Source organism: Aspergillus caelatus (genome assembly GCF_009193585.1).
Source record: "Aspergillus caelatus strain CBS 763.97 unplaced genomic scaffold BDV27scaffold_27, whole genome shotgun sequence".
NCBI lineage: Eukaryota > Fungi > Ascomycota > Eurotiomycetes > Eurotiales > Aspergillaceae > Aspergillus > Aspergillus caelatus.
This window is the reverse complement of record NW_022475290.1, coordinates 198,164-216,276: the sequence shown is the minus strand read 5'-3', so window position 1 is coordinate 216,276 and position 18,113 is coordinate 198,164. Positions and strand designations below refer to the sequence as shown.

At 47.8% G+C, this 18,113-nt stretch overlaps 9 protein-coding genes across 9 annotated transcripts; 5 read left to right on the top strand and 4 right to left on the bottom strand.

Moving 5' to 3' along the window:
* Positions 1-223: 223 nt before the first annotated feature.
* On the top strand, positions 224-923 carry BDV27DRAFT_154418 (uncharacterized protein; the record flags this gene model as incomplete). Its single annotated transcript, XM_032071966.1, has 2 exons — positions 224-433; positions 501-923. 2 exons carry the CDS (start codon positions 224-226, stop codon positions 921-923), a joined length of 633 nt encoding a protein of 210 aa, XP_031931173.1.
* Positions 924-1,038: 115 nt separating this feature from the next.
* BDV27DRAFT_168657 (M24 family metallopeptidase) lies at positions 1,039-2,385 on the bottom strand (the record flags this gene model as incomplete). The annotated part of the gene is made up of 1 exon (XM_032074833.1): positions 1,039-2,385. The coding sequence occupies one exon, from the start codon at positions 2,383-2,385 to the stop codon at positions 1,039-1,041; it is 1,347 nt and encodes a 448-aa protein (XP_031931172.1).
* A 635-nt stretch (positions 2,386-3,020) lies between these two features.
* On the top strand, positions 3,021-4,708 carry BDV27DRAFT_168656 (amino acid permease/ SLC12A domain-containing protein; the record flags this gene model as incomplete). The annotated part of the gene is made up of 3 exons (XM_032074832.1): positions 3,021-3,388; positions 3,452-4,575; positions 4,683-4,708. The coding sequence occupies 3 exons, from the start codon at positions 3,021-3,023 to the stop codon at positions 4,706-4,708; spliced, it is 1,518 nt and encodes a 505-aa protein (XP_031931171.1).
* Positions 4,709-5,480: 772 nt separating this feature from the next.
* Positions 5,481-6,636, top strand: BDV27DRAFT_168655 (M20 family metallopeptidase; the record flags this gene model as incomplete). Its single annotated transcript, XM_032074831.1, has 2 exons — positions 5,481-5,720; positions 5,812-6,636. The coding sequence occupies 2 exons, from the start codon at positions 5,481-5,483 to the stop codon at positions 6,634-6,636; spliced, it is 1,065 nt and encodes a 354-aa protein (XP_031931170.1).
* A 17-nt stretch (positions 6,637-6,653) lies between these two features.
* On the bottom strand, positions 6,654-9,180 carry BDV27DRAFT_122959 (Zn(II)2Cys6 transcription factor). Its single transcript, XM_032065759.1, has 4 exons — positions 9,089-9,180; positions 8,862-9,034; positions 7,784-8,802; positions 6,654-7,723 (listed from the first exon to the last, which is right to left on the bottom strand). Exons 1-4 carry the CDS (start codon positions 9,142-9,144, stop codon positions 6,887-6,889), a joined length of 2,085 nt encoding a protein of 694 aa, XP_031931169.1. The 5' UTR covers positions 9,145-9,180; the 3' UTR covers positions 6,654-6,886.
* An 801-nt stretch (positions 9,181-9,981) lies between these two features.
* BDV27DRAFT_154413 (S-adenosyl-L-methionine-dependent methyltransferase) lies at positions 9,982-11,451 on the bottom strand (the record flags this gene model as incomplete). Its single annotated transcript, XM_032071965.1, has 3 exons — positions 9,982-10,494; positions 10,568-11,098; positions 11,203-11,451. The coding sequence occupies 3 exons, from the start codon at positions 11,449-11,451 to the stop codon at positions 9,982-9,984; spliced, it is 1,293 nt and encodes a 430-aa protein (XP_031931168.1).
* Positions 11,452-13,157: 1,706 nt separating this feature from the next.
* On the top strand, positions 13,158-14,446 carry BDV27DRAFT_168650 (mitochondrial carrier domain-containing protein; the record flags this gene model as incomplete). Its single annotated transcript, XM_032074830.1, has 2 exons — positions 13,158-13,316; positions 13,372-14,446. The coding sequence occupies 2 exons, from the start codon at positions 13,158-13,160 to the stop codon at positions 14,224-14,226; spliced, it is 1,014 nt and encodes a 337-aa protein (XP_031931166.1). The 3' UTR covers positions 14,227-14,446.
* Positions 14,215-14,446, top strand: BDV27DRAFT_122956 (uncharacterized protein; the record flags this gene model as incomplete). The annotated part of the gene is made up of 1 exon (XM_032065758.1): positions 14,215-14,446. Exon 1 carries the CDS (start codon positions 14,261-14,263, stop codon positions 14,441-14,443), a length of 183 nt encoding a protein of 60 aa, XP_031931167.1. The 5' UTR covers positions 14,215-14,260.
* A 1,987-nt stretch (positions 14,447-16,433) lies between these two features.
* On the bottom strand, positions 16,434-17,341 carry BDV27DRAFT_168649 (alpha/beta hydrolase; the record flags this gene model as incomplete). The annotated part of the gene is made up of 2 exons (XM_032074828.1): positions 16,434-16,835; positions 16,925-17,341. 2 exons carry the CDS (start codon positions 17,339-17,341, stop codon positions 16,434-16,436), a joined length of 819 nt encoding a protein of 272 aa, XP_031931165.1.
* Between the last annotated feature and the right edge of the window lie 772 nt (positions 17,342-18,113).

Genomic DNA, 18,113 nt, shown 5'->3' with positions numbered 1-18,113 from the left:
TTTTTGCCTCTCACGATCTACCACATTATCTCTAACATTTCCAGTCTTCATTGTCACCATCGGGGTCGGCGTAGAAGACCGCCCTTATGCTGCACCGCCAGGCCCGTGGGTTTCAGACTATCAGATTGTCAATAACCCCAGCTTCGCGAATGGCATCTCGGCAATCTGTACACTTATCTTTGCCTATGCCGGCGTTCCATTCTTCTTTCCGATCATAGCTGAGATGCGTGAGCCTCGCCACTACACCAAGGCCTTGGCCGCATGCCAAACCGTTGTCACCATCATCTATGTGACAATTGGGATCGTCGTGTACTATTACTGCGGATCCTACGTTGCCTCGCCTGCGCTTGGTTCCGCGGGAAAGTTGATTAAACAGATTGCCTACGGCATTTCTCTTCCAGGACTGTTCGCGAGTGCGACGATCTGCACTCATGTAAGGCACTATTATTTGTTACCCCCCCCCCTGTCCCCGAAGTGAACAATTTCTCACATCTGTATAGCTTGCAAGCAAGCACTTCTTCGTGCGAATGCTGCGAGGGTCAAGACACTTGGTCGCAAATACACTTGTGCACTGGGGGACCTGGATAGGGTGTGTCCTCGGTGTGGTCGTCATCGCGTATATCGTTGCAAGTGCAATTCCCAATTTTGATAGCCTCATATCTTTTATTGGAGCCTTGCTTGGCACGTTACAAGGCTTCCAGCCGAGTGGTTGCATGTGGTTGTATGATAATTGGAGTCGGGGCAGGGGACAGCGATCGCATAGATGGACCCTGGGCGTTTGCTGGAGCGTCTTCGTTGTTGTCTGCGGCACATTTCTGATGGTGGCTGGCACATATGGCTCTGTAGTTGGGATTATCGACTCTTTCAAGATCAATGGTGGATCGGGTGTTTGGTCTTGCGCTGACAACTCCAACTCGGTATAGAGGTAGGGAGCTACAAATAAGTCTCATTCAATTATGGTGGACATTTGGTGCCAGTTCAGTAAATTTCATTCTGTTCAAGGCATCTATTTAGATACAGAGGGTCTTCATTGAGCACCTAGTACTCACTAAAATCGTATTCTACCTCATAATCCTCAGCATCAATTTCACCGTCAGAAAGCTCAACATCCTGGAGATTCTCTCCTTCATCCTCCTCTTCGCTAGTAAATCCGTATTGGTCCTTCCTGAGCTTTTTCCAAGCAGCAATGGTCTGCTTTCGAGTTATATAAAAGGGTAGTTTCGACAAAGCAACACATCCATCCTTGGTCACCTCCACAGTTTGTCCAATGGAGCTAGCAGTATCTGTCGCTCTATCCATTAGAATAATGTGGATGAAAAAGACCATTCCTGGCTGCGCGACAACGTTTTGGCCCCGGACAAACATGGGATAGTCCATCCACGTAGGAGCAAAGGTGGCACCCAGGCTATATCCGCAAGCGTTGAAACGCTGCTCTTTAAACCCGTTCTCGTCTGCAACTCGAGCATAGGCCTCAAACACGTCGCCAATCTGCTTGCCTGGCTTGAGAGCCATCATTGCTGCCTCCATTTGTAGAATGTTGATCTCGAACATACGGCGCGCGAGCTTAGTGACTCCACCAATGTGTATAGTTCGCATCAAACAGGCATGATAATGTTTGTAGACACCGGCGTGTTCCAAAGTCACTTGGCGATCTATCTTGCACTTGCCGGTTGAGTACCGGGTTAAAACAGCCTTGTTCCCGGACACCAGGATATTCTCATTGGCAGGATCATCCCCGCCACCTTCGTACACGGTCCCAACAATTTCTCTCCACAAATCGCCTTCGTACGCGCCCGGCTTAGCTAGTTTTAATGCTCGCACAAGGGCAAAATCAGCCAAGTAAGCGGCCTTCCGAATCTTGCGAAGCTCCGTTTCGGATTTGATAATCCTCAATTCGCGACCAAACAGGGTGCTGTGGTTGACTAGAGTACACAGGCCGCTTGTCGTTTCCTCTAGCAGTTTACCAATCTCGAGATTTAGTGTAGCGGAATTGGGTTCGTAGCCGATTCGCTTGATCGGGGAATTGATGCCAAATTCCTTCAAGACATCTGCAACCAGAGCAACTGGGTTGCTGCCAGCGTCGTCGGGGCGAATCAGAATGTCCTCCTCCTTCAGGATCGAGGTGTATAGAGCTTGCCGAAGGTCAGGCATGCGAGTAATGAGCCGCATCGAGCCATCATTGTGGAAATACATGGCCTGAAAGAACACATATCCAAAGGTATCGTATCCGGTGAAGTAATATAGGGACTCTTGTTTTGTCATCAGGAATCCATCTAAGTTCTCTCGTTTCATGAGCTCGAGGGCGCGCTGCCGGCGCTGTTTGAATTCCTCCTCGTTGAAGTGCAGAGCCCTTTGGAACGGCTGGGGTTTTTTAACAAGCACCATGATGGTTGAGTTAGGGATGAAAGCAGAGAGGACAGAAAGATATGCAGTTGAGAACGTGTATTGGCTATTGCAATTGTTGTTATAATGGTGAGGGGACAAGCTTGATCTTATAGTTGTCTTATAGTTGTCTTACGGGGGCTCATGTGTAGCTCATGTAATTTCCTCTGGCTCTATACAGGGAACATGCAGGTCGGACTTCGAACGGATTATTCACAGAACCTCACTCCATATCCCCAAGCCTTTCATCTATCAGGGCGAATTAGGCAAGAGCGGCCGTGATGCTCGTTGATTCCAGCTTTGTGAGGCTTATCTCGGCGTGGGGTGAACGCAAGAAGCCGAGACGGCCGCCGATCCATTGTTGATCCACTGTGGCTGAATTGAATCAGGCAAGACCGACCGGTGGTCATAGCGTCATTCAAGGTTATTGGCCTACCTTATCTACATAGGACATCATCTGGGGTATATGCGGGGAGCGTAACTATATCCCTCTAGGTATAACCCCGGGCTCAAATCATGTCGGTCGTAAATACTCCCGTTGTGTCTACAACAAGTTGACCTCTCTTTCTACCACACCCGATCGAAACAAGATGAAGAAATTCGAAGGAAACGATACGGAGATGCCAGGTACGGCCGACATGGAAACAATTAATGATGGCACGACACACCGTGGCCTGAAGCCTCGTCATAGCCAAATGATAGCCCTAGGGGGCTGCGTCGGAACCGGGTTGTTTGTCGGTACGGGAGCAACCCTGGCCACAGGTGGTCCGGCCTTTATCCTCGTGGCCTTCATCATGATGAGTATCCTAGTATATAGTGTCGTCACGGCTATCATCGAAATCACGGCATATTTACCCATCAATGGAGCGTCAATGTCCTACTATGCTTCTCGATATGTCTCCCCAAGTCTGGGTGTTGCATTGGGGTGGCTCTATGTCTACTCCTTAGGCATTTTAGTCCCATATGAGATTACTGCGGGAGCTTTGGTGATCGACTACTGGAATAGGTGAGTCTCACTAAACGGTTGGGGTTTGGTCCCTTTCAATTAATTTGGCCATTGGACATTTAGCCCTGTGAACATTGGCGTGTGGATCACAATATTCATCCTAGTCATCGTCGGTCTGAACTTTCTACCCGTATCGTATTACGGTGAATCGGAGTTCTGCTTTGCCGCCATCAAGGTCATTACGATCGCCGGTCTTTTAATCCTGGCGTTCGTTATCTTCTGGGGCGGTGGTCCGAATCAGAATGGCATTCTGGGATTTCACTACTGGAAGGAACCGGGTGCGACCGCTACCTACCTTGTCAACGGACCTACGGGGAAATTCGTCGCCTTTGTGGAGACACTCGTTCTGAGCGCCTTTCCCTTTGTCTTTGCACCCGAGCTTCTCCTCTTCACCAGTGGGGAGATGCATAACCCCCAAAAGGACCTTCCGAAGGCTGGTCGCCGCTTCACTCTCCGTCTCATCGTGTTCTACATTGGCTCGGTCTTGGCCATCGGGGTCATGTGTCCTTACAATGAAGATGCGCTGATCAACGGGGGCGAGGGAGCCAAGTCCTCACCCTTCGTCGTGGGTATCCAGCATGCGGGGATCCATGGCCTGGGAAGTGTCGTTAATGCTGTGATCTTGATAACTGCATGGTCAGCGGGGAGTGCCTATCTGTACATGAGTTCCCGAGCTCTGTATTCTTTGGCGGTTGCAGAACAGACACCCGCCATATTCAAAAAGTGCACCAAAGACGGCGTGCCATATGTGGCGGTGATGGCCTGTTCCTTGTTTTCGCTGCTTGCCTATCTGAATTGCGGGACAAGTAGCTCGACGGTCTTTCAGTGGTTTGTCAACATCACCAACACGTCGGGCTTTCTCTCTTGGGTGTGCTGTTGCATTGTGTACCTGCGCTTTCGAGCGGCTTGGAATGCTCAGGGAAGACCAGCACTGCCCTACCAAAGCTGGGTTCAGCCCTACGGCGCATGGGCTGCCATGCTTTTCTTCGTTGTCTTAGCTTTGATCAATGGTTTCAACGTCTTCTTTCCTGGCCAATTCTCGGCAGCAACCTTTGTCACAACCTACATCGGCATCCCGGCATTCTTTGCACTTTATCTTATCCACAAGGTATGGAGAGGACACTCCGATCCTTGGCTTTATCCGGCGAGTGAGATTGATATCCATGAAGGCTTGGAGCATGTACATGGTGAGAGGCCAGCTTCAGAAGAAGAGCCCGGTCCGAACAAGCCGATGTAAATTTATATTAGCCAATATAATTGCTACCCTAACTAAACTCAACTATATCCCTTTGAGCAACGGTAATTGGTAAACGAGCGTAAAGCATAATGAGTTAATACCCTCCCTATTCTGCTGGAATAAGTGACTTGAGGCATAGTCAAAGTTAGCTCACCACGCATGATTGTTCACGACAAGAACGATTTCTGCATTACATTCTTCCTTTGTATGTTGCTATTTTTATTTCTTTAGTTTGCATTTTTATCTCATTAATTTTTGTTTTCTTTCTTTTCCCCGTTACAAGTAGGCAAGCAACCTGTTATCATGCTGGTTAAGAAGGTCTTGAAGGTGTGGGTATCCTTAGATTCACATAGCGGGGCTCGATTCAAACCAAAGCATGCATGCATGGTTTAGTACCTACTTTACTAGCACTCAAAACGAGCAGAGAAGTTAGAACACCCCCTCACGGGTGTTGGGTGGAGAATGAACGGAGTAGTACGTACTTTCTATCTCTATCTCCATGTACCCGAGACTCGAGACTCCAATTCCGTACTAGCGAAAAGCGGAGTGCGTCAAAACGGGAAGGCGCCTCCAGAGTTTCGGGGCTGATCTCCGAGCCTCAGGCAAAAAAAAAGCGCTATATCTCCCCTAGTAATGCAAAGTAACAGGCTAAACCTAGACTCCATTACGTACGAAGATTATCCCCTTTCTTTCTTTCTTTTACCATTCATATCATATTTTAGTGGTAGTGTAGTTCAAAGACTAAAAGTATTAATTAGAGTGATATTGCTAGCCAGCCAGCGAGCCAGCCCGCTTGATCCTCGTACAACAAGAAGGTTTTAATAATTAAATTCACCAAAACAAGTTACAAGAATCATGTCGAATCTTTTGGGACACCCGGTAGTCGAGCTCCATCGGCGTATATGTCAAGTGGAATCGATCACAGGCAACGAGCGACCTGTGGCGGAAGTGATTGTGTCGTATTTGGAACAAAAGGGGTTCACGGTTGAGAGACAGATTGTCCCGTCTTATTATCCAGAAGAGCGGTTTAACATCCTCGCCTATCTTGGGGCGGAACGAGATACCAAGGTCTGTCTTTCTAGTCATATTGATGTGGTATGTATAGTCCCAATCTGAACGCGAGAAGCTTTCCTTTTCCACACACTGCAATAGACGGGGTGGTTAATTAAATCTCCAATTGCATTAGGTGCCACCATACTGGCCTTACGAGCTTGTTAACAACGACACGGAAATTCGGGGTAGGGGCGTGGTGGATGCCAAGGCGTGCGTTGCTGGCCAGATTATTGCCGCGGAAGAGCTGCTAGCCGCGTCACTGATTAAACCTGGGGATCTCTCGTTGTTGTTTGTTGTTGGAGAAGAAACCGAAGGCGATGGCATGATTCATGCGAATCAGCTGGGGTTGAGTTGGGATGCAGTGATCTTTGGAGAGCCGACGGAGGGAACCTTGCCACAGGGCCATAAGGGAGTGCTTAATATGCGTCTGACAGCTACGGGGAAAGCGGCGCATTCGGGATATCCGCAACTAGGGGAGTCGGCGATCGATAAGTTACTCGTTGGGCTACAGGAGCTGCGCCAGTTGCGGCTTCCTTCGAGTGAGCGGTTTGGACAGACGACGATGAATATCGGTTGCATTCGGGGTGGTGTCGCGCCGAACGTCATTCCTTTCTCGGCTGAGGCGGAGATTATGCTCCGGGTCGCTGGGTGCACGATTACGGAGCTGAAGGCGATGATCGAGAGGGCTTTGGATCGGGTTGGGAATTCTTGTACGATCACGTATGGACCGGATGCTTGTGAGCCTGTTCAGATCGAGAGTGATGTGCCTGGCTTTGATACCATGGTGGTCAGCTATGGGACTGATATTCCCAATCTGAAGGGGAATCATAAGGACTACCTCTATGGGCCAGGCTCTATTCATGTTGCTCATACGGAGGAAGAAGTGTTGAAGGTGTCTGACCTGGTGGCGGCTGTCGACGCTTATCGAACACTGGCACTGCACGCGTTGAAGAAATAATATGGATATATGAGCGCCTCAGGCAGTTTTCTGTTTTAAGAGTAGAACATCTGATGAACGTTAATGTCACTCGTATACTTCTGTTCTTTAATGCTAAGAACATTCCAGTGACTTGCTCAAATAAGAATATAGATACATATATACACGTATTGCCTACCTACATGCGCACGTCCTGCGGCTACATACCCCGTTCCAACTACTCTTCAAATTGCTCGTAAATGGGCTAAAACACCTGGAGGGGTGTGGCATGTCAAACAGGTATTATCCGTATATTTAATGCTTCAAGTGCCTTCCTCCAATCTAGCGAAGTTGGACTGCGATCAAGAATTGCCCAAACCTGGTGGATGGTAGCATGCTGTTTCGAAAAGCTTTTCAATCTATAGGCTTGCACCCGAATCCACCATTGGTCCCAATTCTGGCGCATCTCACCTACGGCTTCACACGAGGCGATGTACGCGGGCCACGATATCGGTGCTGGACGAGAAGTGCGGTCAAAAAAGCAGGCTTTCAAATCTTCAGCCTCGTTCATCGCGGCTAATGTGGCTTCTTGCTCCACGCAAAGGCTACTGGCATCGCAGTTCTGCACTGAGCGATAGTAGTAGATGAGTGATGCGTAATGAAAGGCTTTTGCTTGCGCGTGTGCAACTTGGATGGCTTGTTCTTCTTCTGACCCTACTGCCGAGAAGCTTTCGGAACACATTGTCCAGGAGCATAATTCATCTCCCAAAGCTTCACAGGCCTCCATGAGGCCTGGTGGGTATGACTGATTCTTGTAGTATGATAGGTGTTGGGTAGCTAGGTATATCTTGTCAATTGACCGGGCAATGGCGGAGGTAATTCCGTATAGATACTCGATACTCGGATTCGAGTAATCACAAGCCCTTGCTTCAAAGCAGGGGTTTTTAGAGATCCAGGGCAAGGGCTCCATGCTGGGCTGCGCCGTCTGAGCGAAAAGACGAAGCATCGTGCATATTGCGTTCAGTTGGCCGGTTTCCCGGCTGATCAGGGGGGAGTGATGGCGGGAAGCCTGGAGGCGGAATCCTGCCTCTAAATGGATCCAGTGATCATGGACACCACCATCGAGGATCTTCATCACGTACGGATGTCAGAAGGAGGTCACAGGAAGCCGGCAGTGGGAGGCACTTACGTCCATAGAAACTAGAGACAAGACGCCGATCATCAACTCTTTGTATGTACTCCTTTTCTTGGAAAGAGCGCACCGAAGAGCGACGAGGGCTTGTTGTTTGTGATGGAAAGCTAGACGCTCTAGATCTCGGTTTTGTAAACCTAGCCCCAGTACATGAAAAGCAGCGGTGGTCAACAGGCTGTGGAACACTGCTGCTCTAGCCGACATGTTGCCGCCCAAATCTCGATAGCCTTCCAGATAAAAGGACCCTTCAATTGCTAGCGGGAGGTATAAGGAGCGAAAGGGATTATTCTGGTGTGCAACAGGTTGCATGAGATGGGCAACGTGCTCTGCGTAGTGATTGATCAGTTTTGCCACTGAGTAATTATAAGCCCCAGAACTGGAAATATTGTGACGTGGTACCGAAAGCGCTGTGTTTAGAAGCGCAAGTTGCGCGTCGTGAATTCCTTGTAAGCCTGATACACGCTGAAGTCTATTTGGATGGTTGTCGCGTCGCTCATTGACTGGATCATGGGGGGACACTGTAAAAGTAATATCCTGATCGCATGGATGGATTATATCTGAATTTTCATCCATCTCATCTTGGCCAATATTGATATCATGAGGATAGTTAAGATCGTCCGAAGGTAGCTCTAGACTATCATTGAAACAGGGCTCCTCTCCGGCAGAGCCATCGAGTGTAGGCAGATATATTGTGCTTTCATCTTGAAATAGAAGGTCCGATTCCTTCATAGGGAAAGAAAGGCCATTGGAGCCAGGCGTATCAGGTGTTATTGCTGCCGGATGTTCTGGGTCTTCCTGTAGGCTTGACACGATGTCATCCTTGAGTTCGGGCCAACTATATCCACACACAGCACTTTCCACCAGCGAAACTGACTCCATATGGCCGTTGTGATCAAGAGGCTGCAGGCGAAAGACTGAGAATGGGCCAGCTATGGCTTCGGCTTCCGGCTCTCTATCGAGCATAGAGAGAGCGCTGGCAAGCTCCTCGTCCGCCATATGCCAATTGATACATACCTCTTTGAGACTAGAGCTCAGCGACTTCTCGGCTGAGATCCAATGGGAGACCGAAACTCACCTGGGTTAATCCTCATCCGACTCCCGCCACGCTCAGGGACTGTCTTGTTCGAATCCATGCCCCATTGCAGACGAATGCCATACCCAGCGCAAGATAGACTATCTTCCTCGCATCTTCTGCACGAATGGGGTCTTTCGTCACATTTGATGCGTCGTTTTCGACATGTCCAGCAACTTCAGCAAGATTAGATTACGGTTCCGAGGGATGGGGAGGCATGCCGACATTACCCGCTATAGGAGATGGTTCTAATCCGTGATCTTCGGGATCCCTTTGAATGATACATTACGATCACAGTATATGTGCATTAGCTTGACTCAAGAATGGCACCACCAGAGAGGATTCAAATCTAGATAGCAAGTGTCCGGGGAGCATTTCCTTATCTGCGGGGTAAGCTGCCCTTTCCCGGATTGGTTAAAACATCCGCCGAACGAGGTGATCTCCAGTCTAGTGACCGGACTAACTAGATCTAGTTAGCTCTCGCCTAGTCCACTGTAATCTTGTATTTGATATACGGAGGCGTATTCAAATTCCAACAGGAGAACAATTATAGGAGTCGCAAAAGTCGGCGCTACAGGGATCAATCCACCCGATGCGTCACAGCAGGGCTGGCTATAGCCAGTAGTTATCCGCCATGGTGCAGCTATCACTAGCTGTGCTACTTGATTCTAAGGTCATCTATAAAATTTATAATATATTTGGATAAAATTGCGAGTAGTAAAGTGTCAAGCGATTGAGAAGCGAGTCGGGCCACCCTAGTGTTAGCTATACTTTATACCTAGTAGCGCTTTCCTACAGCAGTGTTACTTCTAATTATAGGGTTCTCAGGTATTACTATCGTTCAAGGGAGGAATTCCTTTGTCTTGCTATGTAAATCAACGTTTCCTTGCTACTAGAGATATTTGAAACTCAAAAAATCGAAGACATCTAACGAGCGAGCAGGAGTTCTATGATTATACATGTAAATATGGTTAAACCATGAAATTCAATTCCCGCCTGCACTCGCCGTCAACTCGTAGTTCTGGAGCTTAAGTGCAGGCAAAGTCTTGGGCGTGAAACGCCCAATATTCAAGCCCTAACCTGGTCATTCGAATAGTCCGAGCGCCGTACACAAATTTCATCCTTACGGCTGCCACTCGACTTCAATGAACCACATCGTGCTCTTCGGGGGCTGCCAGGCATTCAGGAACTTAAATCGGGGGTCGGCCATTTTGAATAGACCTATCCAGTCATCCAAAGCCCTTTCACCGGTATTGGCCACTGCCAAACACAAAAGATCCATGCATCTAATGCTTCGGTAATTCATCCATGGAACAGTACCGGGCTCGGGGATCACGCCGTCATTGACGACAACTTTCGCTCCTTTCTTAAGCACCGGAATCAATGACCGCAAAACCTGGACGGCATACTTGTCCGAAAATGCATGAAAGACCCAGCGAAAAAAGTAGACGTCGCCTACGACGGTCTGTGGTTTCAACAGATCATGTACTTCAAGCCTCACTCGCGACTTGAGGTGTTGTGGCACCGCAGCCTTTGTCTCTTCTGTGATGGTGTGTTCTTGATCTTGAACTACAAAGGTTAGGTTGGGGTGTGCTTGCGCAATCGCCATCGCGGCAAAGCCTGCACTGCCGCCACACTAAAGCCAAGATAGGAACATCAGAAATAAAGTCCATGGATTGTCACAAGCCAAGTAGGAGGATGGTACTCACGTCGACAACCGTTCCCTTACCAAGGTCCGCCCATGGATAACCGGTCACGGTGTGCGAGATATCGAAGCCAACCCCACCACCGTGTGCCTTCATGCTTTTGCTATATCTGTCGGCGACCACGTCATTGCGGGAAGTGTGATCGAACCAATCGACATTATGATTATAGGCCACGTTAATACCAGTCTCATTTGGCTCCCCACTCCCGGGCCATCGCCTTAGAGCTTCAACGGTGCAGGCAAAGCCAGGCCATATGTCATTACACAATAGACCCACCCAAGCATCCAAATTTTCCTCCTCGAGAAGAACTCGGGATGCCCGGTTGTGCGCAACGAATCCAAGTTCCGGCTCGCAGAAGAAGCGGTTAGTGATAGCGTGGCGGATGATCCGTCGGAGGGTGAACGGTGGTACAGAAACTCCACTCAATTGATGGCACTTCTCAGCCAGGTCTTCGTAAGATATTTTGCCAGTCAATGGGACGGCCTGCGGGACCCTGAAGGCCCAAATGGCCTGTAGGGACAATGGATCCATGGCCTGCAGAGCGATGTCAGTAATCGTTCTTCTTCCATTTATCTTTATTTGTATTTATATTTATATTTCTTTTGTTTCCCATATAAATGAAACTTGCCCAAACCTACATCCCAGCAAATGTTTCGAATATAATCCTTTGGACCGTGAGCAAGTGCATAGAGCTCTTTTGATGCTGTAATCAACTCTAGACGAGCTTCATACGCCTCTTTGTCGTCGGGGGAAATTGCATAGTCCGCTAGCCCGTCGACATCGAAAGAGGGAGGCTCCAGTCCTTTGGAGGCCAGGAAATCCGAGATGACTTTTGTCTTCTCCGCTATGACATTGGATAGTTCGATCAATCGATTTGGAGATGCCATCTTCGGATTTTTGGGTTGGAATATTGAGAAGGATAATCTCCTTGGAATGTGGTGAAAGTAGGTAAAAAGGCGATTTGGTGATTTTGTTTCTCTTTTTTTACTATTTTTGTAGTTACCCTGGGGTTGGCGAGATTTTATAATCTTAGATTGAGCTGAACAACGTTTAAGGCCACCCTATATTATGCTTTAATTCTACTTGCATTCCCTTTTCCCATTGTTCTATCTCCACATTACCCCGCCATAGAAATGGGGCTCCCGAAGCAAGAGGGGCACGGATAAAACATGCGGCAGCGGGTAACCTGTACTATGGCGCGCGTCTCCGTCGTTTAGATTTAACCAATACCCTAATGTGTATCTGGTTGTACTAATTCAAAGGGCCGCCACGTAATGTATGTATGTACGTACATACTTTTATGCGCATAGCCCCCCCCCCAACCTCGGCATTCTTCCTCCCCACCACTGCCATATGCCAACGTAGTGAACAATGCCTTGATGCTACCAAATTTGACATGAAATTGGATTGAATTGTTTGATCTGGTCAAGCCAACTCCATGTAGTGATTCTTGTAGGTGGATGACAGGAATGACATCCAAAATCAAGTGTAATGACCGTGGTCAGGCTACGGGATCCCGGCCAAGGAATAGCGATAGAAATACGCTAGGGGTCATATATCAAGATAGACATTTTTGTTCTTTGAGTTGATGTAGGATAGCCCTAACCAGGGCATGAATTTATTTTATATAGTTCAGGTGAGTTGGAATGTATTTAAGCAGTACATCCCTTGAGTCAATTCTAGCTCTAAACTAGCGATCGCACGGCCGAAAATCAGTTGCAACCGAGGTAGGAGCAACTTTATAAATCAAACTCCCCACATCAAAAACAACAATCACCAGGAGAAATGGGATCTTCAGGCTAAAGAGGAGATATGTCTTGCCACCTTGTTGTTGTTACCAAACAACGGAGTGAAAGCGGATGTCAAGCTTACAAGCTGTTGGGAAGCCAGCAGTAACCAGGAAGAAAGCCAACCCGTAACAAGCTACGTCTGCGGACTTTGAAAGTCATCGATAATACGTGGGATAGCCGTCACAATAATGGTCTAAGAAGCACGATAAATGTAACTCTTTGTGAATCCTGGCGGGCTCTGGAGAAGAAAGCGTCGAAGTCACGAAGTCCAACGAAGTCAAGAGAATTGCCAAGATGAAAGCAAAAACTACGAAGGTTAGTCATAAGCCCCTTGGATATTCACCCACATCGCTAGGCGAGCTTCGGGATTTCTATTCATGAAGCGAGTACTGCTCTGGAGCATCATCAGCACTTTCGTCGTCTACCATCTTAAATCATAATGGTAGAGACAAACCCGGAGCTGAGAGAGTCGTACTTTAATTCTGGCACCTATCACCATACCTTAGACACCGGAATTAGGGGGTAAATGAAAAAGGGGAAGTAGCATGCAATCGATGTTGCCCTTGACACCCTTGTTGAGTGATCGGAGTTAGGAGATAAGAGAGAAAGACGACGAGCTTGCATGCTCAAGGCTGAAAGAGATACGCTTATCGAGGGTCCTTTCCGGTTCATCAGTGGATCATCAGTCCGCTTAACGCCGTGCAATGTCCGGTCCATGTTGGTGTCTTATGCCCACACATTCAGCCGTCTGGACCACTCACAATCCCTTCAATGGCCAACTGCTCAATTCCCGCAGAATGAGTATGAGTGACACTGGTACTAGCTGTCCACTCGTAAAAGATTCATCCAAGGTGATTACAAACAGTCACGGTGATAATCATGAGTTAAAATCGAGCAAATGTAGCCGAAACCGGGACTTTGATTGGCGAAATGGAGTAGCGGGAGGGGTTGCAGGCTGCGCAGTGAGTCTTCCCTTCTCACTACGCAGGATTTATTCCTGACGCAACATATATATAGGCCAAGACTATTGTTGCTCCATTAGAGAGAATTAAGATTCTCTTTCAAACGTCGAATCCGCTTTTCTTGCGTTATTCAGCCCGGTGGAATGGTTTAATCGAGGCGGCCAGTCACCTTCGAACGTCGCATGGGATCTCGGCGCTCTTCAAAGGTCATTCAGCGAGCCTGATCCGCGTTTTTCCGTATGCTGGTATCAACTTTCTCGCATACGAACAACTCCAACATGCAATCATCATATCACCGGAGACAGACACACCGTTTCATCGATTCCTCTGCGGGAGTACAGCGGGTGCCATTTCTACAATCTTCACATATCCTCTGGAGTTGATCCGTATCCGTCTTGCTTTTGAAACAGAACAGAACAAAGATTCCTCTTGGTTCAGGATTGCTCGACGTATCTACTTTGAACGCGGTGGGAATGGTAGTCTATTAAACTTTTATCAAGGAATTGCCCCGACTATGCTAGGCATACTTCCCTATGCGGGCACATCATTTGTAACCCACGATTTAGTGAGAGACCAGCTGCGCTCACCGTTCTTTGCGCCTTATACTCTGGAAAAGGGATCATCCACTCGACTGACCGCAATTGCACAGCTTTGTTGCGGAGCAATCGCTGGTATTGTTGCTCAAACGGTTGCTTACCCAATTGATATCCTTCGGAGACGAATGCAAGTCGGAAGTGTGGTTGGTAGCAGATCAGGAATTCTAGAGACAGTTCGTCGCGTAACTCTGGAAAGGGGAGTCAGGGGTTTCTATGTTGGCATGACAATTGGCTACATGAAAATGGCTCCCATGGTGGCGACGAGTTTCTATGTCTATGATCGAATGAAGCGATTGTTGGGCCTTACCGATTAATGGTACTGTTGCTGCTACCTGGCTCAACAGACGAATGATACTCATTAAGCACCGCCGTTTCTTCACATGGCGACGCCAATATCTACGACTTAGAATTGGAATTACAAAGAGTCAATTTATGTTACAACGAGGTCCACATACCGCTTTGAATCGTGTTCATACGCATAAATACGCATCCACCCCTGATGGTGAACGAACGCGAAGACGGTGGCCTTGAATCGTTTCTTGCGGCTATCCATGTCAACCGGGGAATTTTGCAAGCCCAGTTCAGCGCGGAAACAGCGGGCTACAGATATTACTTTGAGATAGATGGAATGTATACCATAGTACTTAGATGTTCAAAGACTTTTGTTGTCAGGCCAAGGTGAGTGAGTGGGTAAGGACTGAGAGACAAGGCTGGGTCAAACTAGTAAGCATCAGCGCAAAAGAATTTGCAATAAACATTTCGGTTGTCCAAAGCCTCTCATGTTGATTGTTTGCAACACAAGAAGAATTGTCTCTATGCAAAGGGGCCGGAAATATTGAGAACTCAGTTACGTCTATGGGGGAAGCCTTCATCTCCTCCGCACTCCGACTCACGAGATCCAACTCAACCGATGCCAAGTTCTCTGCCCCCAACTATTGAAGACGCCATAATGCTGTTCGAGCCCTGGGTGGTCGGTATCTCTGGGTAGATAAATATTGTATCGACTATAATTTCCCGGATGAACAACGGGAGCAACTATCACAAATGGATCTGATTTATAACAATGCACATGTCATGATAACTGGGGCCGGATCGAAGGTTTCAGACTCCGGTTTACCTGGTGTGGTCACTGTAATACGACGTCCTCAACCGCAGGCATTTTCAAGAGGAAGGCGATTTGTTTCCAAGCTACCAGATCTCAGGGAGGCTCTTGCGGATTCCCCATGGATTAGTCGTGGGTGGACATTTCAAGAAGGCTTGTTATCCCGAAGGTGTCTCGTTTTCACCGATTATCACGTTCATTTCATGTGTGGACAGACCAGCCAGTGCGAGCCCTTTATGACCAACTACCGGTTGAGATCACGGCGCGCAAATGAATTTTCTAGATTATGGGACCCAGAATTTCTCTCCCCCCCCCCCTCCTCTGAAGCAAGGGATCCGAACTACTTCAAGACGAGAAGCTTCCAGCGACGCTCAGATATTGGATTTTTTCTGGACGGTACTCAATGCGGTCTTTAACATATAGCTCGGATGCCATCAATGCTTTTCGTGGTATCTTGGCACGAGTGAGTTAGCCCGGTTATTGGGGCATACCTTTCATATTCATGAGTATACCAACTCTTCGGCTCGAAAAATTAACCTAGGTTATGCTACCGGCGTTAGTCGGGAACTTTTACAGTCTAGTGCTTTACCGATCTGTCCAGCTATGGAAAGAAGATCCGACTTTCCAAGTTAGTCTTGGGCGGGATGGAAGGGCTCCGTTCGCTACTGCGAAATTGATCCTAGAATGGCGATACGATGCGACCATTTGATGTGTGAACCGTGGCCACAAGAGACCTACTTTTACACATCTTTCTCCCCGGAGATTTGAGTGAGAAATGGGCAGGACCTGGTACGACTTGAGCATTACTTCAATAAATTCAGGCAAGGACGGATGCTACTACCAGAGACTTCACCACAGTTAATCATTGACTCGAAGGTATACAGGCATCGACAATGCTCAAAGAAGATAGTGAATATCCTCGCCCGCCTGGATACTATCTGCGTATTGGTGAATCGATATCCAGGGTTCCTATCTGGCTCTTCCACGAGCCCCTACATGAAGACACCGAGCATGCATTGGGCGTTTCAAATCAGTATGATGGCATTGTGCCTTTCCAGAGAAAGGAACAATATTCTCAACATTCATACTATTTTGTTATGCCAGTCCAGCCCTGTAGTGAGAATATGAATGAGCGTCTTGAATCCATTTGGATAAGGCAGGACGAGCTGGACGAACTAGACAAGTTACAAAAGAAAATCATCGTCAGCTAAAGCCTGGCTGAGTCGGGCTTTCTGGTACATTTTGGGGGCTTATATAATGGCATTCAAGGCAGAAAGCTAAGGAAATGTGCGGTAATCTGTAATAGGCCAAACCTCGCCATTGCTTCGAGGAAAACTTCCTATCTTCGAGTAACATATTGTATGTAAACCCAGAACTAGTTAAGTAAAATCACAGAACACCAACCTTGAAACCCGACAATCACTCCGTGTATTTTCCTACTCCTGGAAAGTCTTTAATTGTTTTACCATTCTCATACCGAGTAGCTAGGCCTGTAATCCAATCTATCACCTTCTCAGGCGCACTAGCTGTAGGAATATGTCCTGTTTGGATTACCGTCACATCCACCTCCCTGCCTGCTTCTCTCTCAATGATCTCGATCTGCTTTTGCTGCACCCCAGGCGGAATCACCTTATCCTCCGCGCAGAGCAAATACGAAACCGGTACATCCTTATACCCAGCATACGTCAATGGACCTATAAAGCTAGCAGCCGAGTGTCGGGGAGACCGCTTCATCCACACCTCGCCTTCCTCGGCCGGAAGGTCCGAGAAGCATAATGCAGCAGACGCGGCATGATTAGCCATGATCATGTATCCATGTTCCTATGGTATTCATTAACAACCAATCCACATTGGAAAGGAATATCCCAGGAACTCAGAAATAGAGAGGGTGGGGTTTATAGGGTACGCACATCAGGTCGCAATTCAACGCGATTTTCAGCCGGAATATCAGCCAACATATCCGCCGCCGAAGCGCCCAATTGTGGCACCAGCGCCGTGAGATACGCCAAGTTTACGACTCCGCCAACCTTCCCACTACCCTCTATCTTGGCTAGTCCTTTGATGCTCTCGCTGGCAGGCACCCCTCCATATGAGTGAGCCACCAAGATCACCTCTTTTCCTTGGTCGACTAGCGCTGCGACCTCGTGCGCAATCGCTGCGGCGTCATCGTACATTGTTGCAGGTTGTTGGAGGTCCTCGGTGCTGCGAAGACGAATGGCTTTGATCTCGTAGCCCTTGGATGCTACTCCATCGGTCACCGCGTCATAGAACTCCGGTAGGCTGAATGAGCCGGGGACAATGACAATGGAGGGTTTAGATTGAGACATGATTCAATTGCAGACTGGTACTGCCGTATCAAATGAGACAGGTCTGACTTCGCAGGATTGAGCGGGCTGAGGTTGATGTAGTATTGATGATATATATATGGTCTCGGACGAGACATGGTTAGTATTTAAATCAATTGCTTAACTGCATACCCTGCCTAGCATCATCCATCCGATGTGATTTGAAATCCGACCGGATGCATTATAAATACAAACATACGGTAGAGAGCACGCCATTTAGAACATGAAAATCGACCCAATCAGAACGCTTCTGCATACCTATAGCAGCAGGACTAGGATAATAATCAATTGGATCTTGGTTTGGATCGCAATGAACCTGTTTCGTGTTGAGGACTTCTAGTCCCATATCAAGCGCATAGAACGGGAAGCAGCATAAACGATGGGCTGTTAATCTACGTAGTTATCAAGCGTCTGAAAGGCAAGCATAGTGGTAAGCACGTTTTGGTGACAGGAACTGGTACTGTGGAACTAATTTAGATAGGAGACTGGTGTAATGGGGCCAAAAAAGCATGAACACACGAACTCCCTGAAAAGCTGCCTTGGCTTTTTGTATTTTGAACTCTATATGGGTATACAACTCTAGTCGTGACTTATATGATCCAACAATTACACATCTATTGGTCGATTTCCTTTCTAACTTGGGCGGCCCAGTTGCTCCATGTCATTCAAGCAGTTGAACAAATGAAATATTTTGGTAATCTCTTCTGACAAACAGGAATATATATTTCCGACTATTCGCATGGATCTCACTAGT

Excerpts from the sequence above, each read along its gene's own strand:
- BDV27DRAFT_122959 (XM_032065759.1), bottom strand. The coding sequence starts at position 9,144 with ATGTATCATTCAAAGGGATCCCGAAGATCACGGATTAGAACCATCTCC. Across the intron at positions 8,803-8,861 it reads TCGGATGAGGATTAACCCAG|AGGTATGTATCAATTGGCAT; the intron begins GTGAGTTTCGGT and ends CTAGTCTCAAAG. Across the intron at positions 7,724-7,783 it reads TGTCTCTAGTTTCTATGGAC|ATCCTCGATGGTGGTGTCCA; the intron begins GTAAGTGCCTCC and ends TACGTGATGAAG.